Source organism: Leptidea sinapis, chromosome 13 (genome assembly GCF_905404315.1).
Source record: "Leptidea sinapis chromosome 13, ilLepSina1.1, whole genome shotgun sequence".
NCBI lineage: Eukaryota > Metazoa > Arthropoda > Insecta > Lepidoptera > Pieridae > Leptidea > Leptidea sinapis.
The window spans coordinates 9,621,379-9,648,470 of record NC_066277.1 but is presented as its reverse complement, the minus strand read 5'-3'; the positions used below and the strand labels follow the sequence as shown (position 1 = coordinate 9,648,470).

The 27,092-nt window shown below is 33.0% G+C and overlaps 1 protein-coding gene across 1 annotated transcript; it reads left to right on the top strand.

Annotated features, from left to right (window-relative positions):
• Positions 1–187: 187 nt before the first annotated feature.
• LOC126967589 (uncharacterized) lies at positions 188–27,092 on the top strand. Its single transcript, XM_050812124.1, has 4 exons — positions 188–327; positions 418–496; positions 8,719–8,901; positions 25,657–27,092. The coding sequence occupies exons 1-4, from the start codon at positions 317–319 to the stop codon at positions 26,044–26,046; spliced, it is 663 nt and encodes a 220-aa protein (XP_050668081.1). The 5' UTR covers positions 188–316; the 3' UTR covers positions 26,047–27,092.

The window sequence follows — 27,092 nt, the reverse complement described above, 5'->3', positions numbered from 1 at the left end:
TAAAAATTGTTTATAGTTTGCGAGTATGGTTAGCGTTGGATACTCAATAAAAATGCTCTGGTAAGTCTCAAGCTTCGATATTTACGATCTCAATGATTAATTCTTGAAATTGTATTGTTAGCTTCGCGAAATTATATACGAACTTATAAGTATCTATATTGTTAAACGGATTTTTAACGGCCGGCATAGACAGTTACTCGGCTTCATAATGTATTCGTATTTTCATGCAGTGATCTGACGTCTGTAATTCAGAGTACGCGCAAACGCATTCATTCTCTGGCGAATCTTTTGTGCGTTGTTTATACAAAGTGAATTAATGAATGTGAGGTGTGTACGTGTATTTAAATTAAATCAGAATTATTCTTAGATTTAATTATTTAGTATTCAATGTTAATTCGATTTTCATTTTCATAATAGCGCGATGAAGTTGAAGTTAAACAACGAGGTAAGAGGCTCTGTCAGCTTGCTTCATAAACCGCCTGTTTCTTCTGTAAAGGTAATTAATTTAACTTTTCTATATTAATTTTTCTTATTTAATGAACACACACTAAAATTATTAGCACTCCTAACATAGATGTAATAATTTTATTTAATCAAAAATACAAATTGACGAATTCATTGAGATGGATATTACTTACCTACGTTCTAATTATAATTAAAATTAAAATCTTATAAAAGCAACAAGAAAATTCTGAATTAAAAATCAGTTTAGTATATTAGCTAGTCGTTTGAGTAATTATCTCTTCTAACATGTACAATTTTTTCGCTGTTTTTTAATGTTTTTACAAACTTACTGTTTTTTCATATCTTTCTACTTTGAATAAACTTGCTTCTAAATAAACTTTACAGATTGTAGCAGTATAGGAGTGACTTAGGAGTTGAACTATCTATAAATTGCTTTTTTTTTATTAACTCGAGTGTTACACATTTAAAAAAAACACTTTTAAAGGATACAAAAAGGCGTGTAACGTCGGGTAACTAAAATAAAAATGTAATTTTTACGCAAAAATGTAATGTAAAAACATAGTTAAAATTAAACGCGTTTTAATCCTTTAAAAGTGTTTTATTTAAATATGAATAAATTTTTAAGTCTAGCAGTCAAAAAAAATCTCAAAATTGTATTCCTTAGAATTCTTTTTGATGTCAGTTCAAACACTACCACCGCTTCGGAAACAAATGGCGCTCTGAGCGAGAAGAAACGGCGCAAGTAACTCTCCCATCATTCTTTTTTGCGCTCTTTTTAATAAAATATACAATAATATTGTACTGTCATTGTAATTGCAATAAAAGAATCATAATCTAGTCACAGGCTGTCCGATCACTTAAATTTCAGCTGTGGAGTAGAATTTACGACAGTCCAGTGTTTATTCAACCTTAAATTTTTAAATACACTAGCTGACTCAGCAGACCTTGTATTGCCATATAAAGTAATAAAACATTTTTGGGGTGTAAAAAGTAGATGCAACCGATTCTCAGACCTACCAAATTTATCGTACTACAAATATTGTAAGTATTGATCCATTGCCATCTTGCAACCCTATAGCGGATTTGTGTATGGAACAGAATAATATAAAAATCGCGATACAAAAATAGGGATTGATAGAGACATTAGCAATATGTATCATAAAAAAAAAACAAAAAATTGCGCCCAAGAAAAATTTGGGCCACCCTTAACATTTAGGGGGATGAAAAATAGATAGTAGCCGATTCTCAGACCTACTGAATATGCATATAAAATTTGGTAAAAATCAGTAAAGCCGTTTCGGACGAGTACGGTAACTAACACTGTGACACGAGAATTTTATATATCTATATATATAAAAATGAATTACTGTTCGTTAGTCTCGCCAAAACTCGAGAACGGCTGAACCGATTTGGCTAATTTTGGTCTTGAATTATTTGTGGAAGTACAGGGAAGGTGTAAAAGGTGAATAAATAATATGAAAATGCTCGGAATTGAATGAAAACAACATTTTTGTTTTTCCTTTGATGTGTCCCCAGTCATTCAGAAATCAAATTGAAAGAATAGTTTAAAATGAATAACTAATTAGAATCTTTATATCTTTCTAACTTTCTCAGGAGTTAAAGAACAAATTTTAGCTACTTATAGTTGGTAGATTAATTACAACTATCTATCAGATTATTTTTATGTAGATTGATAAATCTTAAGTTTTGTACAAATTAAATATTTGAACGAAACCATAATATTTGATAAACAACTATATGTAGATAAATCATATTAAACTTTTTCTAGAATCTATTATTTATACCCCAAAAATTATAATTATTGATTTTTTTCTTTTTACTTTATATGGCAATACAACGTTTGCTGAGTCAGCTAGTAAGATATAAAAATCGCCGTGCACCTCCATCTTCATCACACAAGCGTGGAAAGCGTTATTTAACATGAAGGTAGACTATTGAAATCGAATACGATATTTCTAAAATTACCGTTACATGTTAATGAAAATTCTTTATTTAATACCAATAAATAGTAGTGAAAAAAACTAAAATACACGCTATTTATAGAGAACCGAATTAAAAAATATTGTTTTCTTTAAAAAAGTGTGTTTTTTTATGTTTTTTAAACTAATATTTGCATTTTTAAATTCATAATTCTCTTTTGTATTCGAAAATTTCCTAATATTAGATGAATTGGTTAAAGATAATGGTTGAAATTTAAGATTAACTCAAATCAATTCCTGCCTTATAGACGAAAGTATATAAATTAACAAAAATCTTATTTTTTTTTGTATTGTCATCAGTCCTCGATAAATCTATGGCCGTTGAAAGTGGGTCATAATCAAAGTGAGTCGGTAACAAGCAAACATACATATAGGTGAAGCTTATAAAAAGCGTGTAAAAAATTCTGAAAAGATCCTGTAAACTCTAAAGGAACATTATTTCTCAAATGTGTTTTTATGCGAACTTCTATAGCTTTCAAAATTTTTCCATCAAATGTAACTTATGGTTCCCGATATTTATGAAAAGCATTGACGAACATGCTTTTAAATTGTAGATTTACTCCAAAAGCTGTGACAAATTAACAGAGAAACATGTTGAATGTATAATAATCAATTTTTTGTATTTTTAATTTAGGATTACAAGATTAAATGAGTTTAGGATGTGTCATCTATTTTTGTTTGGTAAAATTAATTATAAGCAAGTATTATAAGCCAGATTCCGTAACTATTTCGTTGGTTTACATATTTAGAACTTTTATTTTATTTTTAAATTTACATATTTTTTTTTACTTTATTTTACTATCAACTGATCCAAATAAATCAAAACAATTTATTGAAAGTAGGTAACTATATAAATACACTTTTTAACGGCTTTAAAAAATTACAATAGAATAATTAAATACATTATCGTGATGTCGAGTTGTATTATAAAACTTTAGAAATGCATCACTACATATTATAAAACAAAGTCCTCCGCCGCGTCTATCTGTTTGTCTGTTAACGATAAACTCTAGAACTACTGCGCCGACTGTTGTGTTGTTTTCACCAATGGATAGCGTGAAAGAGAGAAAGAATTTTGGTATATAATTTGATTAGTATTGTTTATATATTTTGTATATATTAACAATATTAATTGAAGGTGTCGGAAAAAAAAAGCATCCGGGAGCTTTCAACGAAACGCTGTTTAAACCCATTGATATATAATAAAGTAATGTATGGCGGAATTGAAGTAGACCAAAATTATAACCGAATAGTACCCTAAAGAAAGACACCGAAGCAGAGGAAGACAGACAAAGAGATGGGAAGATGATTTTCAGAAACCAGCGGACCCAGAATGGTTTCGAATAGCAAAAGAGATAGACAAGTGGAAAGCCTTAGAGGAGGCCTTTGTCGAAGGAGAACAACTGATTGTCAACGATAGCACCTAGTTAGTTTAAGTTAATGATATTTTGTTACCTGTATTAAACTTTATATATATTTTGTTAATTAAGTTAAAAATAACAGCAATAAAGGCTTATTTTATTTTATTTCTGGTGGAATTGTGTATCTTACATAGTTCAACAGAAATATTTTAATACTTTAAAAATTTGCAATTACATATAAAGCGGTGATGTAAAAGTTATTAACAATCTACATATTATAAAATCATTAATTCCCGACGGCTTTAGACTTCATTATTACCGAATACTTAGGTATATTATTATTTTTCTATTGATAGAACAGCGTCTGTCGGGTCAACTAGTTACAAGTAATAATTTTGCTACACCATCAATTTGTTTGGCCCTGCTATGTCACGTTATGTAATGTAGAATATTTCATAGAAAAAGTACCTAACAATTTGTTGAGAAAATTTCTTGAAGCATGGTGTCAAGCTCGGCTAACTTTCGTTATAGTTAATTCTAGTCGAGCTGACTACGGTAGAGCGATCAGTCAGAGAAAATTTTACCAGAGAAATTTATGCAGACCAGTTCATCTCTAGCGTGTCTCATGCCTGAGTATGCATGCCTGGTTAAACATATGCAGCAGTTGTTGAAACTTAGAAAAAATTCTTCAAATAGTTCAAAACAAAGGCACCTTAAATGAACAAAACTACTCTTCAATGTAACTCTATGAAATGTGTGAACTGAATAGGTTTTTCTCATCAAGACCTTTGGGGGTCTGTATCTATGATGAGACTAAAATTTCCTACGCCGTGTTTGTGTTTTATATACATATATAGATATGTTGTAAATTAACTTATGTATACAAACAATAAACATACTTCTATTATTTACGTTTTGAGGAAGTTTTCGCTTCTGCCATGTTTGTGGGCTTATGCCTACACTCTTTTTTAATTGGCTGCTATAATAATAGCTTTAAAATGTATTTACTTAAGAATATTAGTATTTTATGTTTAAGCTGCTATAATACGAGATTAACAATGCATTAACTTATGAACTGATGAAGCATGACGTCTACCATGTATTGTTGCAATTATGTTATTGTCACTCCCTGTAAAAATTTTGTATTAAAAATATAAAAAAAAAGTTATTCTTATTGTGTAGGGAAAAAAAAATATTTTTAATCACCTGAATTTTATTCACTGCTTACTATTTCCCTACAGGAAGTTTCACACGCTTATGAAGTGTCTTAGACTTATATCATGCTCTCATTTCAAAAGCGAGACTCTTATCCGTTCTCGTACTCTTCCCATTATAAAATAAACAAAACCAGTAAATTAAACTGTAAAATCCAATAATGTAACTAAGTACGTACAAAATGAGGACACACGGCAAAATGACACAGGCGCATACCAACCTGCCTTTCATTCGGGTGTCATGACTGACGACAAAAACGTGTAAGTTTTTTGTAAATCACAGATGGTTTAATTTATTTATCTTTTATTTTTCATTGTTTTACCTCAAGTTTACATTTATTGCAACGCTAAGCACTTGTAATTGAATAGATTTTTCCGTGAATAATATGCATTTAGCAATTTTTATTGTATTTTGAATTTTAATTACCCAATATGGCCAAGTATTCTTAAGGTATTTGAACTTTCTACAAAGATACATATAAATGTTTTTCCATTGAATGGATTTATAACATATTATTCTGCAATCTTGTCACATGGGTCGGCTTATCTGAGCCAAAATGTTGTTTTTCTTGTTCCAAAGTTCCACACTTTGTTTCTTTGTAATAGAGTTCTTTGGGAACCTGTTAATCGCCATTAGAAACTTGTATTATGATATGATATAATAAGATTGCGGTAGAACACGTAAATGATTCAACCATACTATGTTTAACTAGATAGGTTAAGCTCACTGGGTTAAGCAAATGATTATACATTTGCTTAACCCAGGGATCTTACGCATATTTTGTTATTATCATTTTTCTGTATTTCCACAGACTTTTGAAGCAAGTTCATAGAGTTAAATTTAAAACGTATTCAATTCAATATTTTTTTATTTCTTACAGATGAATTTACATCACAAAATAACAATTACAATCCATACAAAAGTTCAAATATAATAAATTAAGAATAATACCTATAATTTTATTAAGTCTAGGTAGTATGCATGCCATTTACCTAATTACTATATACCACTATTATTTACAAAAGAATTTGCAACAAGTTGAAATCGCTATGAAATATACAAAATTTATTAAGTGAACTATTTGCTCTGGAAAAGAATTAATTTTGGCGATAATTTGTGTTCACCATTAAAAAGAAATTCAGGGTTTAGTAAGGCGCCATGGTTGCCGTTAATTTTTACAGTTATTTTGACTGATTATAACTACTTATACATTTGTGGCCAGGATATGTATGTTCCTATATCTGTACCCTAACGTATTTGTGTAAAATTGCTTCAATTTTCTGTAAACGCGGCCAGATCGAACTCTTCTAAGAGCAATGAATCGGATATTTTTCCACATTAATTTAATTATAAACGATTTTAATCCTAAATAGTATGTTTTTCGTGTTACTTGAAAAAATCGATTAGAATTTATAATTATGTAAATAATATTCAGAATTACATTGATATTTCAGTAGTTTTTAAGAAATTGGATACCGAAGCAGTATCTATACAAAGGCCTCTCCCGAAGACTTCCACACGATCGATCTTGGCCGACCTGTAATTCCCCTTTAAATATTAAGTTATCAAGGTTATCTATTATAAGTTATTAGGTTATCAATCCATTAGATTATGGGGTCCGACCCATACTTCGTCTACCCAAGACACTTTTTTTTTTACGAGAATAAGTATCTACCCGAATAACCCGATATGCTATTCGGACAAGAAAAATTAAATCAATATATATATTTATATTTATAATTGTAACTGCGTTTTTAGATTAGTATTTCCGTAAAAGTATTTTCATATTATTCAAAGTCAAAGTCAAAATCAAATAAACGTTACTCAAATAGGCTTAAACTAATCGCTTTTGAACCATAACTACAATTATTTCTTTTAAATTAATGAATTTACCATATGTTCGGAAAAGGTTGAGTTCGTGAGAAGAACATACAAGAAACTTAACTCTTTTCAATCAAGTGGTGTATTTGACAATGGCTGTTATATACATAACAATATTATTTCAGCTATCCCGTTTAGTGACCTTTTCAGAGCACCTTTTCGGGGGGACTGCGGTTTACAGGAGTCGAGATAGTCTTTGTCATAGTTGTCATTGTAAAGTCAAAATGCGCCATTTGTTTCCTCGGAGGTGGTAGTTGCTGTAGACCGATGGTTTATGAAATAATTGACTGACAGACTTTGGCTGAGATCTATTTTAAGTGCTCCTAGACTTTGCTCAAACTTTACATGATATACAAGCCAAAAAAAAGTACAAATTAAATTTTCAATTATGGATACTCAAAGTATCGTTAAAAATAATTCTTAAATGTTGTTTGTATCGCTCAAGAAATAATTCTTCAATTTATTTACTGAAAAACAACTCTTTAAAGTCGTAACACAAAATAAACTTAAAATAAAACTTATTTTTTTCCACTCCATTAACTGCTGTTCTGTTTGGTGACGTCAGAATACTCAGCCAAGAATTGCTGCAGTGATAGCAATTCTATACGTCAATTACCCGATAAAAATTTTGTAGCACCACATGTGCATATTAATTCCCACATGAATCGTTCTCGAAAATAACCAAAAATAATATGTATTAGACAGGTTAACCGTCAAAGTGGCATTGGTGGCACACCGCGCGTTGCGCCTATAGGGACAAGCGAGGCCAAGGTCACCGCATGACGCAACGGGTTCGGGCTACAACATAATAGCAAAAACAATAGTATACAATAGTATTATTATTATATACATTTTGATTAATATAATTAAGTCTCAATTCGAATGCTCAACCTCCGTCGAAATGACACAAAAAATTTCAAGTAACATCTGTGATGTAAGAATGATAAATTTGTTGAAGTAAAAAATTGTTTAGGCGCTTATTGAGCTAAAGCAAAGTCGAATCGACTATAGGATAAAAATCAGTCAGAACAAAATTCAGAAGAGTAATTATACACAATAATCATGTGTCATCAAGGAATCAGTGTTACCCATACCTCAAGCACGAATCAAAATTGGTTACGCAAAAACAAGGAAGAAGCCCATCTAAAAGAGTGGAGAATGAGTAAAGTATGCTGGCAAACAACGAATGCAGTTCCGGTGACATCAAAGATGTTTTGCCGCAAATTTTCGTTTTGATCAGACTACACAGGGACAGAATAAGCAAAATTGTAGGCCACTGTCCCCTAAAGAAATATCTATTTATCATAGATGTTACAGATAGCCCCTTATGCAGATTATGTAAGGAGGCAGAAGAAACGCCAAGACAAGTAACTACATATAGAATGCAGAAGTGCGACCATCAATGGGCACAAATTATCCGGTCTACAGCATCGCTCCCTGACGCCTGTAGCAATATAAAAAGGCTGCTAAACTAGTATGGGCTGGTTGGAGTAAGAAGACGAACGGACAAGATGAATGGCCGCATCAAGAGGCTAAGTGCGTAAATAGCCCAGTATACTAAGTAAATAGTTGCATTTCGTAGAAATAAATCCTTTTATGGTTGTTAGTGCAAGAAAGTTTCTTCAAAATGGAACTGTGGATAAAATTTTTTTTGGCAACATGGCGGCTTTTAATCCCTAATGCCTGAAAGGCAATTTACAGCTAGCTGATTTGTGTGTAGAAATACGACTCATCTATCAGGGCCTGCAGTAACCTCATTAAGGTAATATATTAAATTATTTTTTTTCACTTTTCAGGAGGAAAGGCGTCGTACTGGCAGATACATAGCAATCCTTGTTGGAATTTGTCTTCTGTTGCTGGCCATCTACCAAGCTTGGGTTCGACGAATTCCTGTGATAGCAAGTTTAGTAGTTCCGGCTCTTATCATGTTCATTTATGTCGGATGGGTCTTATACACAGCTTCAAGGGACAAAAAACGGGTAAATATATATTCAACATAGCCCATAGATTAAGTGTTTCAAATTTTCTTCATTACTTGTGGTAGTTTTAAATTAAATTTAGTAAAAAATGAACGTTCGATATTATTTATTTATTTAGAAATACCAACATTTGTTTACATTGATGCGTTATATATTTATAATACAGACTAAATATAATGTGCTTAATGTAACAAACAATTACAGGTATCTACCACATGCTTTAATAATTTTCACAAAGTAAATATGAGTTTAAGAGGAAAAAATTTATATAACAAGTAATAATGGTTAAATGATTTGGTTTTAAATTATTATTATTTAAGATTATTATATATATATTATGAAACTAAGAAACATAATTATTATGACTACATTTTATTCACTAAACTGACATACAAATAATTTACGAACTGTATGGACAGAAGTCGTGAAATTAATATCGATGTAATCGCTATATAATATGTTTACCATCTTGCACAGCCTGGAGTAGTAGAGGAATAGGAGAGTTCGCTCCAAACATACATCTTCCAACCGGTGGAACTAGCGGAGTAATTTGCTTCCGGGGATATCTACTAGGGACACGAAAATAATTTTATTCAGAAGCTGAGGACAGTCAATCTTGTCATTTAAAAGTTTTAATACAAAGATAAGATCGATTAGAGTTCGCCTGTCTTCTAAGGAAGTCATTTTGAAAAATACGAGTCTATTAGCATAGGTAGACAGACTTTTTCTTGAAAGTCCGTTCGAATGAATTAAATGCCAAATAAATCTTTTTTGAATTCGCTCTATTCTTAACATGTGTGTCGCATAGTGAGGTCTCCAAACTACCGATCCATATTCCAATATGCTCCGTACCAATGAGTTGTAAAGTGAATTTTTTAAAAAGTTGTCACGAAATACTTTTATGTTTCTAATTAAAAATCCTAACATTTTAGATGCCCGAGACACTCTATATGGATATGAAGATAACATACTCTATATGGGGAACGAAAGTTAACTTAGCATCAAAAACAATGCCTAGATCTTTAACTTGATTTAACTTATGAATAGAAGTCCCATTAATGCTATAATTGTACGCTACGTTACTGCTTTTCCGTGAAGAAGTAATAAAGTGGCACTTATCTGAGTTTAATACCATACCATTATAATGGCACCATAAAGTAATGCTCTCGAGATCTGATTGAAGTCTGGTACAGTCTTCAATTGAATTAATTTCTTTTAATATTTTCAAGTCATCGGCATAGAGATAAGGTTTTGATGATTTAATGGAATTGACGATATCGTTAATAAAAAAATTTAAAAGTAGGGGCCCTAAATCCCAGCGGTACACCAGATGTAATAAATTGAGGAGAGGAATTGAAGCCATTCACCACCACAAAAAAGTAGCGACTAGACAAATATGATCTAAACCATTCCAAAAATATGTTGGATATACTGTATAGCTGATAATTTGGCGATCAAGACACACTCGATCAAAAGCCTTACTGAAGTCAGTATATACAAGGTCGACCTGTTTCTGTGCATCCAGTAATTCGGTTATAGTTTCACAAAAATCTACGAGATTGGTTGTTGTTGATCTTGAAAGTACAAAGCCATGTTGAACTTCATGTTAGAACAATTTGAAGTGATTTTGTAGAAAAGGATAAATTAAGGATTCTAAAATTTTGGCAAATGTGGACAAAATGGAGATTGGTCATATATTATAATTGGTTTCAAATTTTTTTTAAAGTTCAGAAGATAGACGCGAAAGAAGAAAAACGCATATATATCTTCAGAAAAAGTTCTTGAAATTAAACGGTTTCTAATACGTCCAAGAAACTACATAACTTATTGAGTGCAGACCATTTCGAAGAAAATTTCACATTATTGAAATTTTTTCACTAGAAATTCACCGAAACTGTATTTAAAAGATTCATTGAATTTGTTTTTTTATGGCCTACTAAAACAGCTTTAATGTTAGTAAAGTATTTTTAGATTCATAAAAAGTAGTATAATATTTATAGTAGAAATTTTAATAATAGCCTAAAACAGGCAGTTTTGTTGATTGCAATAAAATTCTTGTTTTTAACAAAATATTTTAAAGACACCAATTTTAAATCTTTTACATAATTTTTTTAATCATATTTTTTCCTGCAACTTTAGCAAAATCGTTCCTAACAATTTGAAGAGCTTACTCATTTTTAATTTAAATGTAAGCGTCCTCATGTCCTTAGTCCTGTCTGAAGCCTTCGATATTCCGCTTCATTTCGTCGTCCGTCATTGGTTTTTAAAAGGTAAGGGACCTTTCTAAAAGCCTTATATGACCTTTAAAAAATTTCTGTAAAAATTTTTCGAAAGAGGATCTCTGTCCTCAGTTGATAGAAAATGCTAGATTTTCTTAAACTTCACCTTATATAAAGAATATATTTGTTTATTGGAATAAATTATCACAGATGTTTTATCTGTAAGACCAAGCTTTGTTAGTAATGTGCTATTTCATTTCATTTTATATTCAATTACCACCATTTTTAGATACATAGTAAAAATCTGAATTGTACTAATATGATTCTAGAAAAAAAATTCTAAAAAAAAAATTCTAGCTGTAGTTTGTGGCTCAATGATCTACCAGATGTGTGAAATAGTGCTTATATATTATAAAGGAGATTGAAACGCTTCCATACATTCCTGGGCCCAAGTGATAACAAGATGAAAGTAGCACCATTTAAAAGATAACATTTAAATAATTGAAAATTTAGCAACATTTGTCAATCTAGGAGCTGAGTAATCGAAGATATAAAAATCATGTCTTAAACTATATGTTGACAGCTCATCTATTCTAGGTTTATTAAATGCCAAGCTGCTAAGGATTTATCACATACTTATATTAGATGGGTAGATAAAAAATACCTACCTATCTACTACTGTAACGATATTTTTTTGCATTATAATATAAGACAATTAGTAATTAGATAATATAATATAGTATACCTAAATTAAAATATAGTTTTATTTGCTCAGATAAAACAGACTACTAGAGACAATTACTTTCCTTGGAATTCAATTATTCGGTAGGTAGTTAACAAGTCGGTAACTCAACGAATACAATAAGAAACGAAGTGACAATGACGAAGAAACGAAATGATCTGTCAGACTGTCATTGTCAAAGTGAAGTTAGCGTTGAGGAACAAGGATTTCACTAGTATCGATTTTTTATGTAAATCGATTTATTGATAATAAAATAATTGCTCAGTGCTGTTTTTTTCCTGAGAAAATAATATATTTTATTCATAATAATAATTCGAACATAAACTATGCACTTTACTAATATTATTGAAATGAAACAACTGGATCTTAATGTTATTTTAATCGATTAAATATTCATTCGATTACTTCATTTTACATCAGAAACCATCAGGACCAAAAGTCCCATTCTCCTTTACAATATTATTATTAGTCCCGCCGGCGTTGGTTCACGAGAATTCCGCCGGTGGTTAGGGCGACAGACTGAGGAACTTCCGCACGATGCGTGCCGTTCCCAAAACAGCTGCTTTCTGTAACTTACCCTTAATCCAGTTAATAAGCAAGAGCCTTTTGAGATGATGGTGGAGGCTCTTTGCTATTAGACCATTTACGGAAACGACTATTGGAACAATTATTGTTGAATCAACATCACCACATGTCTGTAACCTCGTGTGCCAGTTCTAGGTATTTCGACAATTTGTCTATTTCATCATATTTATTACTACAATAGTGCAGAAGTTCTATTTTTATAAAGCCGGAATAGATTAGATCTATTAACTGTCAATATACAAAATGATGACTCTATCTGGTTTGAAATGTAAACAGAATGGTTAGTCATTACCGTCTGCCAGATTAGCACAACGTAAACATCTAGGTACCTTACCGTTATCGATACCATCTTCTTTGACAGTCTGTTTACAACGGAGATATCTGAGTAAAAATGTACTGCTCTTGTTCTGTGCTTCTGCTAAATAATGATTATTAGGTGTATGGATGACGTCATCGGAATAAAAAACCTTGTTTTTCCCGCAAATCTTTATCAACATTTTTTCGTGCTTTCCTTAACCGGATATGTACATACATACTATGTTTGATAGGATGTATAAATATTCTACTCTGGAAAAATCTTATGCTTTTTTGACGCGATCGATAATGTATAGAATTCTGAATCTGATATAGTAATTTTAAAACAGTAGTCCTGGCAAAACCTGGTGAGTATTCATTTCGTGAAAACTTAGAACTTTTTGTATTAAAATTTGAAATTGCATAATGTTTACAAACAATTAAATTATTAATTTTAATTTATTTTTAAAATTATTTTCAAAAATAAGTATATTAATCAAACAAAAAACACTATATCAACAATGCACAGTAGATATATAAGCATTGAACTTTTCACTAAATCCATTCAATTTTCACTTATCAGATATACACAAATTTTTCTGTTTAGCTAAAGATATACTGCTTTAAGCATTTCGGTAACGTGAACACACAACACACGAGATTTTACCCATCCAAAAAGTGCGTAACTTTATATCTTTACATTCATTTTATTAGCCTTATTGAAAAAAGTCATAAGTTAGTATTGTTTGCAGATGACACTTCACTGATATTTAAAGTGAAAAGATGTTATATATATATAAATGATATTCTGACATCGTATACTGGTTTAGCGCTAATAACCTAATGTTAAATAGCAAGAAAACAAAATATATAAAATTTACCGTAGCAAATGTCAAAAATGTGAATGCGACTGTTTTGTTAAACGGAGAGGTGATAAAACCGGTGAAAACTGCTATATTTCTTGGCATTACTCTGGATTCCAAAAATGGGGCCCCCATATTAAATGATTGGCTAATAGATTTAGTTCTGCAGTATATGCGGCTAAAAAGATTAAGGCAATTAACTGACATAGTGTCATAACCATAATGTTAACACCAGGAACAGACATAAACTTATAATGCCTACTACTTGGCTAAGTCGAGTACAGTCTTTTGTGGGGCGATGTATATGCTTTTACAACAAGATCCCAAAAAATCTTCAAAACAAATGTATTACGAAATTCAAAAGAATTATTTATAAACGGTTGTGTTTTAGTATAACTATAAATGACTTTCTTAATAATTCCACAGCTTGGGAATGGAGCGAACGCCCTCAGGCTATTTAATAATAAGTTTTATTGTACGATACTAGATTGTAACCATACTTTTTTTATGAAATAAAATAGACCGCTTTACTAAATATTTACCTTTATTATTTATTACCGCTTTATTAAATATTAAGAAACTATTCGAAACATTAACCCATAAGGCCGGCAACTCTCCTGTGATTCCTCTGGTGTTGCAAGAGATTGTGTGCGGCGTTGATCACTTAACAACAGGTGATCCGTACGCTCGTTTGTCCTCCTATTCCATAAAAAAAAAACTATTCTTGCAACGTTCTTCTCAGGTTCAGACCTGGCATACTTTTTGGAATGGGTGGTAGTTTTTGACTTTCAATTAGTGATTTTATATCCTATTTTATGAATAAAAATATCTGAATCTTAATTTAATCATTTATTTATCACGTGCACCAGTCATGAGGATGTTAGTGACGCGAACCCATACGATTTTCCCCTACCAAAAAGTACCCAACGCGTTTAAAGAAGTTTTCACTCCAAAAATGACAAATTTTGTTTCTTTAACTAAAATTAGGAAGTAATAACCTCATTGTTTACCATCCACATAATCCATAATTCAAAGTCAAGATAAACAAAGATATAAGCTGAGTGAAGTGTGTTTATGTTTTCCTTCCCTTTTGTTTATAATACTCGGGAAGAACGCAAGGTTAAGTTCACAAAGTCAAGTGCGAGTCTTGTCTGCGAATTCGCTTACATAATCTTACAATCTGACATATTTGTAGTCAACTTTTGATGGTAAGGTAATAATGCTTGGAAGCAGTTACTTTTTTGTTATGAAAATAAGGGACGAGAAGAGCAGGACGTTCAGCTGATGGTAATTGATGTGCCTTGCCCATAACAATGCAGTGCCGCTAAGGATTCTTGAAAAACCCTAAAATTCTGAGCGGCACTACAATTGCGCTCGCCACCTTGAGACATAAGATGATAAGTCTCAATAGCCCTGTAATATCACTAGCTACGACGCCCTTCAGACCGAAACACAGTAATGTTTACACATTACTGCTTCACGGCAGAAATAGGCGCCGTTGTGGTACCAATAAACTAGCCGGCATCCTGTGCAAAGGAGCCTCCCACTGGTAAAAGGTACATCAATATTTTCAATTCTCATTAGGCCAGAGAATCAAAATAACAGTTACCTTTTCCTGTAGGTAAAAAAACGGCACTTGCATTGTTTGACATTTAAAAGATCTATTTTTAACCTTAGATTAAGGATTGGTCTCCGCTGCGCTCCAACTAGATACCGCAGGCGTAGTCTAGTCAAAGTGCAGCATCTAATACGACGCCTAAGTGGGCTTCCTCGAGCCATTCTCGAACATTACATGTGGTCTTGACGTGCCACATGTACTGTTAAACTTTGCTAATAATTGAAACTAAAATTGTTCCCGGGTTGCGCACTTAAATTCGTAAAAATAATACTGCAAGAAATAAGAATGACACTGGTCTATCATCAGTAAATATTTTGTATTTTATTAATTTCAATGAAAAATAACACGAAGCGTTTGTTACAAAATTTGATAGATGCCATTGAGTGTCAAGTTGCCACGTATACAAGCATCTAATAGTTGCCGTAATAAAAAAGCTATTGTTCTTAGGTAGTGCGGTATTTAGTTGGAGCGCAACGGAGACCAATCCTTAAGGCGACACTAAATGCCAGCGACCTTGAGCGATATGAGTTCACGGCTGCCGGCCCGCCATCTATGTAACAAAGCCAATATTTTCAAAATTCTTGCGTGGAAAACAGTTTATATGCATACAATCCTCGTTATTACTACTAATCTGAATAAATTAACCTACATAAAAAAGTACAACCTATAAGAATAACTTTTCTGAGAGAAGTACCAAAAAAATGCGTCCCGCCATGCCAAAAAACTTGTTTAACTTTAAAGAAATGTGGTGGTTCAAAAAGGCTCGGCAGTGTTAACTATAACCAACAGCAAGCATTAGCAACCTACAAATAAGACTTAAGGATATGTTTAACAGGATTAAGTAGTGTTCATAGTTCCAAATGCTATACGTTCACCACAAAGCTTGTCTAAAAACACCATGTTTGCGTGTTTTCTGCTTACTCATCGCCTTAATCTAAGATTGTTATTTTAACTGCCACTTCGAAAACATTTGAGATTTAATGAGAAAAATTGAAAATAAATAATGAAAAAAAGAAACACTCTTTTTGATCAATAATTAAAACTTAAACATTTTAGGAATATTTTAAATACAATATTTGTTAAATAACGCTAAGTACTAACATACGACTGTACATAGATTTCACTCGTTACATCGTATTGTTGACAAACTTCACAATAATAATTATACTGGCAGTTATTTTATGATGATGGACTTTGCAATTTTGGATCCAATTCACTTGGATCGCGTTAACTCTATTAAAATTTTCAATTTCAAATACCACCCATTTCAACGGTAGTGAGACCTTCTAACGCCTTTAGTGAATACAAAAACTTTGGCACATGAGAACTAGTGCATCTACGTAATTGTGTAGTAAGTACACTTTTACAAATTATCAATTTTACTATGGATAAAAAGATTATGAGGACTTTTTTGTCTATGCGGTAGTATATTCTTAATCTATGGTCACAGCAAAAAAAGATTCCCTTTTCCATCTTGCTGTATCTCCGTTAGAGATGTTCTTGTCTCTCGCATCTTTTTGTACGCGAAGCGTTGATGTAGTGGTCTACTGTAGACATGTCAAAATCAGCAGTTTTCTTGAAACTGAAATTTGTATTTATTAATAATAATAATCCTTATTAAAATAGGAAAACAACCACTTTACAGCTTCTTAATCTATACAATTAATTAAACACAATATAACTAATAATTATTCAAAGTTAACTTTCATTATTATAGGTAACTTAGTAGCTGTCATTAAACTGATTAACCCTATCGTTTCGTGCTAGTAAATACTGTATCACGAAAGGATAGTACATCTCGTCATCTATCAGCGATAATTTAGGTGCGTGTACTTGAATTTAACAAACTTATAAAAACTAGGTACTAGATTGTATTCAAATTCGATCATGTGTTTTATATTTACGTTATGACTGCTATGTGTAACTGTGTGTAACTGTGTAAAGAATGGTGAATGTGTAAGGATGTCTGTATGTGTGAAGGGTGATTAAAGGAAGAAAGGTGATGTGTGTACTGTATTTATGTACGCATGTATTTATATCACTCTTACAGGTTAATATGAGTGCACTTATATCAAGTCATTGCATTTTGTTCACAGGCTTTTTAATTTGTGAAATATATATATATATATATATTGACACGAGAGTGGGTCCGGGATTGGAAATAATACTCAGCTTATGGGAACGAGTCTTTATTTGCGTTCACTTTTTCTGAACTTGCACTTCGCTTCGCTCGGTCTGCCGCTATTCCTCTTGTGGGCGGCGGTACCTCCAACGCGTCACCACCGCACCGAACACTCTCTTCTATCTTCTTCTTCTTGGAACACTTCCACTTTTCACTACTTCTTCTTTTCTTCTTCTTCTTCTTTACACTTTCGAGTCAGAACTAGAACTGCCGTAGGCCACGCTTAGTACGGCTTATATACCGCAGGATCTGTTCTATTTTCAAAATGATTCTCCCATTTCATGTTTATATTTAAATTATACTAGAAAATTCTTTTAACTATTTTACCCTGCTTACACATTTTCCATCCCTGTTTTCTGTTCAATTTGATCCTGAACTTACTAGAAATTTCCATTAACTTTACAAAACCAAAAAAATTCCATACACTGGTAGGTGTATCGAACCCGGGTCTACAGCGTCTAGAGTAAACACGCTACTTTTACGCTAAAGCTACGAGTATTGCTGACGGAGCTGTTGAAATTATCAATGTCTTGAAGTTTGACAACTCTCGTCATGTACGTTGCTGCACGATATGACGCTTGACAACTCTCGTCATATACGTCGAAGCGTTGCGACAATATGTTAATGAAAACACAAAGTATACTAGCGTACCTACCCATTTATCCATTCTGGACACGGGCCTGTTAAGCAAATTAATTGACTATGCTGCAGGTTGGTAGCCGATGTCGGTTAGGTAAACAATCCAACGAGCTTAGAGCACGTGCTACTTGATACTCGATACCGTAATAACCTAAAATTCGATGCCACCTAACCGTCGATTAATTGGATTGAGCCGAGCCCGATGTTAACGACATTACTATTAAAGCTCTACTTTACATATAAGGTATATCTGTTTACGAAATAACTGAGGCTCAGTAAAATTGTTTTTTAATTTGATACTATTATTAAAAGAGGCAAAGTTTGTGTTGTCGGGGTAATCTCTGGATCTACTGAAGATATTTTGAAAATTCTGTTAACAATAGAGAGATACTTTTTTTTTCTGTATTATATATAGGCTATTTTATAGCAATAGCAATGACACTACAATATTATATTTTTCATTAAAAAGAGAGCAAAAAAGAATTCTCAGAGAGTTTCTTGCGCCGCTTTTTCTCTCTCAGAGCGCCATTTGATTCCGAAGCGGTATTAGTATCTAGTATATTAGAAATGACATCTACAAGAATTCTAAAGGAATCAATTTTGAGAAAATCAATGCCTTTTATGCCTTTTTTTATGTATTAACCCCAAAAATGAAAATTCATTAGTAGTCGGGTTTGCAAAGTAGGTAAGTCGGAGAAAAAATAGTCGAACGAAAATGTTTCTTACGAACACCGCCTTAACGATGATAATATAAATAATTGCATACACAGGTAAATGCGTACGAAATCGCGGGAATCAGCTAATTTATTATATTCTTAGTAAGTGCACCAGTGAGAGGCTCCTGTACACAGGATGCCGGCTAGGTTATAGGTTCCACAACGGCGCCTTTTTGTGCCGTGAAGCAGTAATGTGTAAGCATTATTGTGTTACGGTCTGAAGGGCACCGTAGCTAGTAAAATTTGAGCAAATGAGACTAAACATCTTATGTCTCAAGGTGACGAGAGCAGTTGTAGTGCCGCTCAGAACTTGTGGGGTTTTCCAAGAATGCTGAGCACCGGCACTGCATTGTAATGCGTAAATGAAACCGTGTCGAAAAACATAAAATAGAGCTCTCTTAGAGCGCCATTTATTTGTAGATGAAGCCACAACACTCGAACGCTTTAGTCGGCTGAGGGAGATTGGATTTTTCACTTCAATCTTGTAAAGGCATAAAAGGCATTTATTTTCTCAAAATTGATTCCTTTAGAATCCTTTTTGATGTCATTTCTAATATATTATACTAGTGTAGTCTACCGCTTCGGTTACAAATGGCGCTCTCAGAAAAAGCGGCGCAAGAAACTCTTTACTTTCCTAGCATTCTTTTTTTGCGCTCTTTTAAATGTAATATAAAATATTGTACTGTCATTGCTATTGCTATAAAATAATCATAATCTAGCCCCAGGCTGTCTGATCACTTAGATATTCAGCTGTGGATTAGTAGGATTTACGACAAAGACATCTTTTAATTTACATTTATTTAATAATGCCTGAACAGTGGCTCGGACTTTATTATAAAAGTGTATGCCTACCTAACTAACTTATATAAAGCCTACTAAAATAAGTTACAAACAATCCCTTATATCTAAAATCACAATTAAGAGCAAAAAGGTGACGGTTTTTGTGAACGTATATTAAATTTTCATAAATGTACTGACAATGAACAGTCATAATATTTATTTCATTATAATTTTCTTTGAGAGACTGTCTAGAACCAAGCTGATTTATAGCAGGAACAGCTCTCTTTAATTTGAATATAATTTGAATTTAAGGTCTAGGCAAAGAAATTTATGTTTAATATAAAAACCAGCACCAATCGGAAAATATTCGAGATATACACACTTTCATGGTGCCACGGAACTTTGAAATTGGCAGGAGTTCTGTCGCCAGCGTACTAATTAAATTACCGAGTGACGGTTGCATCGTGTCACGGAATTCCGCTGTTCTCGTAAAGTATCCGAATTGTAGTCTTAGAGATATAAACTTCAATACCTCTTTGTACACATACATACATATGTTTATATAGGGTGGTTCTTTGAGAAGGGCGGTGATGGCCAACTCGAAAACTACGATACTTAGAGGATAGTCATTAAAGGAGTCATGCCCTCGATGTATAAGAAACTAATAACTGCATATTTAGTTTTTTTAATTTCTTGAAGTTTTGACGGAAATCGACCCGAATGATTTTTCAAAAAAATTACATTCTCTATTGCTGATAAGGATCAATCTTTGCAAGAAATGTTGTTCAAGAAATAAAAAAAAAACTAAATATCCAGTTAATAGTTTCTTATAAATTGAGGGTATGACTCCTTTCATGACTTTCCTGTAAGTCACGTAGTTGGCCATCACCACCCTACTCAAAAAACCAGCCTGTATAAAGAAGTTAAAATTAGTATATTGTCCGTCAGTGGCTAAGCTGCCACAAAGCGCGCGGCGCCCATGCCCGTCTTAAGTCGCCGCCGTTACCGACGCCAATTTCAACGGGCTCGTGTTACAATCAAATTTATTGCTTTTGAAGTGTTTCGGCTAAAAAACGAACGTCAATGCTTTTGTTATTAAACAAGCTAGCGCTTTGTTAGATTACATAAACAATAGATACTGCGTAATTTAAACAAATTTCGTTTAAAGTCATGCACTTTTTATGATTTTTTTTAGGGATACCAACAGATTACATTTCGATTATTACAATGTAGTAATTTTTTATAACTAAAACATACTTCAAAGTTACTAATTAGTAATAGAATAGTTACTAAAACACCATAGATAATACAAAAAAGAATTTTTAAATCGACTGCTACAGATAATTTTAACGGCTGACCTTATTTTCACGGCTTGTCGTATTTTACACAGATAAAGTTTTAAAATTAAATATTTTTACTTTTATAGTCTGTTAAATTACCTTTCTTGTGATATATCGTGTAGCTTGTCTTACTTTGTGTATATTTAACGAAAAAATATCTGCTACCGTTGAGGGGCAAGCAGACATAATATGTCTGATTGGCACCTCGCGGGATGATAATAACTACAAATCTTTTTTTCAAAAAGAAAATACAGCATTAAAGTCGTTTGGATGCTACAATGGCATACTCAGATCAGATACACACGTTATATTTATAACATGCCTTCTTTAATAAATCTTATCCGCCTGAGATTAAGAATTGTGAAAAGAAGTCGGGCCTGCCTTAAATGTTTTGGTTGGAATCAGAAAATGATTAAGTTAGACATAATATTAGGGGTTAAAGTTTGGAATTTCCATGTTCTACTGAATAATCAAACATTATTTTTCCAATTTAATTAAAAATTAAAAAATTCTTTTTTTTTATCAAAATAATTACCATTATTATTACATTGCTGTCATCTAATAGGAAGGTTATTTATGCCTTTGCGACAGGACTGTGGTGATCTAAATTCGACAAACAGTGTGAAAGCATTATGTACTACCAGGAGGTAGTACTTCACAGGAGTGAAGAAAACTTTTTATCACGTAGAAAGTTGTCCAAATCACGAAAAAAATGCTAGTCCCTTGGAGCAAGGTCTGGCGAATACGGAGGGTGACGAATGGTTAGAGTCGGACATTTTTCATGAAAGTCCGTCATTTTGATGTCTAACATACTCATATACACTAACCGATTTTTATCAGGTGTTAGCAACTATGTGATTTATTTCTAACGTCGAAAATAAATAATAAACTCATAAAATAAAACGATATTCTTTTGACACATGTACTCTTTACTTATATATATCCTACTTTATTTATTATTTATTTAAAACATCACAAAATCCACAGAACTTAAATTAGGTTATAATAATACTATTTTGTAGGACTTACATCTAATAACGGATTTACAATATTTATAATAAGACATGATATTTGTGCGTGTGTGGTTTGGTGAGAGTGTGTGTGTGTTTGTGAATTACTCTAAATTTAACCTTCCTTTAGATTTTTACTAGCACTCCTTTTAAACCAGCCTTTACTGTTATTAAAAAGTTCAGTACTGTTGAATTGCTTATTATAGCTGCATAGAGTAATACTTTAAAAGGGAACGTTATAACAAAATCACTGTATTGTTCATTAGTATATGAAGAATCTTCAATCAGACACGTGTGGATGTAACATGAACTGAATGTCATGAATGCATTATATCCTCTCACGTAATGAGCTTTACGATCACCCGCTGAATGTTCACTTAAAAAAAGCGGCCAAGTGTGAGTCGGACTTGACCATGAAGGGTTCCGTAGCAGCAAGTAACATAATTATACAAATGATTTGAGTTTTCTTTAGTGTTAATTCCGCCAATATTTGTCTTTAAACAATTCGACACGTGTTTATGCACGAGACTCTCGTGCCAGATTTTGGCGAGACAACACGTCCTGAGGATGCCTCGTGTAGAGGCGAAACACGTGTCGAATTGTTCAAAGACAAATATTGGCGGAATTAACACTGAAGAAAACTCAAATCATTTGTATAATTATGGATTTCCGCAAAGTAACGCCTACTTCAATAAAAGTAACATAATATACAAGTTCTTGTATTTCGTTATAACGATTTATGATGTATTAAAAAAACTACATACTAGATCTCGTTTAAACCTATTTTCGGTGGAAGTTTGCAGGGTAATGTATATGGGGGGGGGGACACGTTTTACCTCTTTGGATGTGTCTCTCGCGCAAACTGTTTGGAAAAAAATTATTAGAAATTTCAAGGTCATTTTATTATTTAACTTTTATTGAGTAAGAGTTTCGTTTTTAATAAAATGTGTAATTGAGAAAGTTTTATTGAGTATTTTTGAAGTACTATCCATAGAAACCACACACGTATGGGCTTGATTACAAAAATTTTGAATTTCAGTTCTAAGTATGGGGACCCCCTAAATTTATTGTTTTTTTTTTTCTATTTTTGTGTGAATATATTAATGCGGTTCACAGAATACATCTACTTACCAAGTTTCAACAGTATAGTTCTTATAGTTTAGGAAAAAAGTGGCTGTGACGTACGGACGGACGGACAGACAGACATGACGAAACTATAAGAGTTCCGTTTTTTGCCATTTGGCTACGGAACTCTAAAAAACAACAACATTTACTAAAGCGTAGAATGCAGTTATTTTATTAAATATAAATGATTTCGAATGGAATCTTTTGTTGAAAGAATTTCTCATATTCCAAGAATGATAACGCTCAGGAAAACAATTATAAATTCTTGGAATATTGATAGAAGTTTTGTATAAAGGAAATGCCTTGTAATAAGCCTTTTGCTACTTGATAAACTCCTTTGTCTGTATTTTCTACTCGTTTATATAATTCGTATATCGATATATATATAATATATATATATATATTTGGTTTGTGTGCATCTATTGCAGATTATATTCTTATATTATCTTATTATTATTGCATGGATTTGTAAATGTTAGTGTGTAAATAAATTTTATTTTAATACCGTTGATTGTATTCTGTGCTCTATTATTTTGGAGATGATTTAAATAAATATCAATGCGGCGCTACCGTACAACAAACAACAAATGTAGGTCTTTAACTAGTCTTTGGAGTCCTGTCCCGAACTTCGTGCCACTTCTTCTCATTAACTGGGGATGTCTATGAGCGATTGCATCCCCACTGCCCATGAAACACGTGAAAAAAACAGCCCACACTTCTTTGACATTTTTTACGACACTAAGCGACGGGAAGGGCAGCAAGTTCAGCTAATGGTAATAGATACGCCCTGCTCAATACAATGCTTACTGCATTTCAGGATTCTTGAAAAAGCCAATGATTCTGAGCAGCACTAGAATTGCGCTCGTCACCTTGATACATAATATAATAAGTCTTGTTTTCCCAGTAATCACTCGCTACGGAGCCCTTCAGACCGAAACACAATAATGCTTGTACATTAGTGCTTCACGACAGTTAAGCTCTGTTCAAACTGAGGCGAATAACGCGCGGGAAGCGGATCGCGATCGCAATTCGCTCGCTCACTAAGGCTCTCAAACTGACGCGACTCATTTTTGGTTCTTCAGTCGAGAAACATCATGTGAGATCAAACAATCCCGCTAGGCATCCCGCTCTTGTTTCGCTTCAACTTGAGCGACTACTCGCATCAATTTGAACACGTCCATACAAGTTAGCTGACACAATCGGCGCAAGCGACTTCCGTCCCGCGTCCAGCGCGATAGTTGCCTCAGTTTGAAGAGAGCTTAAAGGCGCCGCTGTGGTACCCATAATCTAGCCGGCATCCTGTGCAAAGGAGCCTCCCTCTGGTAAATGCCCTAAGTCGCCTCTTACGACACCCTTTGGTCTAGGATTTCCCTATTCTTTTTATGCTCTGTGGGAAGCACAGAGAAAAATAATCGTTGGTAAAGCTAAACATAATTAAAAGTGTGTTTCAGCCTTATTTCTGAATCACAAAAGATACTACAATTCTCGTCTTTGTACAATTTAAACGCACTGTGTATTTTAATTACTCCTAAACGTTAAATTGAACTTTGGACATTGGCAACACAGAAAGCAATACCATTGGGATTATTTCGTAGAATTTAACGATAGGTTGAGCTTGAGAATAGGAAGCTGTTCTTCACATCCGTAATATATCGTCGCTTTATTGCCGACTATCTGTTTATTCTGAATTGTACCATAAACTGAATTCATTGGTATCTGTATATACACTGTGTTTGGTCGATTGAGTTTAATTGTTTATTGGTTTGCTCTTGAATAACCATTCAAAAGCTCGTTCGTCGTATTAAAATTTATTTTCATTTTTAATTATTGAAATAAATAATGAAGGTAATTGAAAGCCATGAAACCATTTCGTGCATAGGTAGGTTCTGCTAAAAGTCATCACTTCAAATTTTTCGTTGCCGTCGTTTTCTCCTTTTTCCACTTCGAGGATAAAACTCAGTGATCAATTTGAACCATTTGGCTTCCCTACTCCAAAATGTGAAGTTTACTGGCTGAAACGCCTGTTATTTCTCTGAAATATGATATTTTTATTAATTTATTTAAAATGATTGACAATACTTCTTTTTATTCGTCTTTGGTACACTTTTGGAACTTTTCTTTTATTACTATTTTTTTATTGAAAACACAGGACGAGGCGAGCAGGACGTTCAGCTGATTGTTGTTCAATTGATACGACCTTCCCATTAAAATGCAGTTCCACTCAGGATTCTTGAAAAGCGCAAAATTTCTGAGCGGCAACTACAATTAACTGAACGTCCAGCTCGTCTCAACCCTTATTTTTATAAAAAAAACATTACTGCTTCACGGCAGAAATAGGCGCCGTTGTGGTACCCAAAAATCTAGCCGGCAAAGGAGCCTCCCACTGGTGAACTATGTTTATCATCCATTCTGAAAGTCATAAATTTTTATAAATGATATGTTCTCATTAATAATAACAACTAAAATAAATTTTTTGTTAATTAGTTCCGTACCTACTCCATGATTCAACCTAAATATTAATTTTGAATGCTATTTTGATATAGATCGATCAGAAACAAGAACTAGTGCAAATAGTGAAGATAGAACTTCAAGGTGAAAATAATAAAGTATTGTCATACTGATTTAATTATTTATAATTACAGTTGCTGGATGCTGAAGCCGCATTAAACGCTGCAGCCATGGAAACAATTGACAACATTTCTAGTTCAGACACTTCTCATAACAACATCGAGATATGTTTAATATCTAGTAAAGAAAGCTCCAAGCCATCAACCCCTGATGAGAGCACAAAGGCATGGATAGATCCATTTAATAAATGGGATAAGAAACGAAATCAAAATACCATCGTAAAGCCTATAATATTACTCAACGATCAACCTATTGAAGATGTTGACGAGAAATGGGCGCAAGTTTTAGATAATTTGTACAGCAATGATAAATTAAAAACTTACCAGAGGCGGAAACGGTTTAGAAGAAGATTCTGCAGGCGAAAGCGGTTTGCAGCATTTAAGAGATCCTATTCCATTGGTTAGCTAGTAATAAAATATACAAATTTTTAAAAATAAAATAAAAGATAACCATTTCTAAGTAGATACTAAATGTGTAATTGAAAAACACAAAAATTTCTTGGTCCCACCTATGTATTGCGTCGTAGTTAAAATTATAGTTGTTCAGTATACTTACCGTACAAATTAATTTAAAGCCAATTTGAAAGTTTGTGTTATATCATTTGTTTTTATATTGTTATCCTACGTTACTACTAATAAAGGTCATAGTTCATTAGACCCATCCGGCATCGCACCAGCAACGTGGATGCCGCATTGTCAAACATAATGAATCAGAGATTTAAAACGGACCAATTGTCACTGCGAAGAGGCGCCTAAACTCTCGGTATTATATATATAGTATGTATAGTTTGAATGAGTCTGTCAATGACATCTGAATCCTCGCATCACGCAGCAGACATCGTTTTTACCATTTGTACTCATGCAAAATGATTGTCTATTCATGTACGTTCACCTCGTCCTAAGAAAATACAGATGTCTTATAGGAAAAACTATATTTTACTTCATACATATGGGCTGTTTTATATGACCAAATTCACTCTCTAATTGTATTGTCTTGGTTTGTGAACTGAAATTTATCAAAAGAGGATATACTATGATCGATGTTTAAGAAATAGAAATCGACGAATCGGTGTTGCCAAATACACGCCCGAGCGTCGTATAAATAGACGATCCGTGTTAGTAGGAAACGAGGCAATTAGACTAGATAGGCGTTCCGGTGACGCTAAGCAGTTGATGTTGCGTGTGCACATCCATACAAAAAAATGCAAAGAATAATAACCGCACGCGGCGAGACAGTGCGGGGTGGATCTAGTGAGATACGACCTTAAGGCACTTAATATTCTGATGTTGAATCTCGTTAAGTACACAAAGTCAGACTATGCTAGATTATATGGTTTTGTTTTATATACTTGTTAGTTTTCTTTTGTAATACTGTCACGTAAAGTTTATATTTGATGAACCTACGTGGGTTTGATACGACAGTGCAAATACAAAGTAACTTTATATTGTAA

Excerpts from the sequence above, each read along its gene's own strand:
- LOC126967589 (XM_050812124.1), top strand. Across the intron at positions 497-8,718 it reads CGCCTGTTTCTTCTGTAAAG|GAGGAAAGGCGTCGTACTGG; the intron begins GTAATTAATTTA and ends TTCACTTTTCAG. Across the intron at positions 8,902-25,656 it reads CTTCAAGGGACAAAAAACGG|TTGCTGGATGCTGAAGCCGC; the intron begins GTAAATATATAT and ends TTATAATTACAG.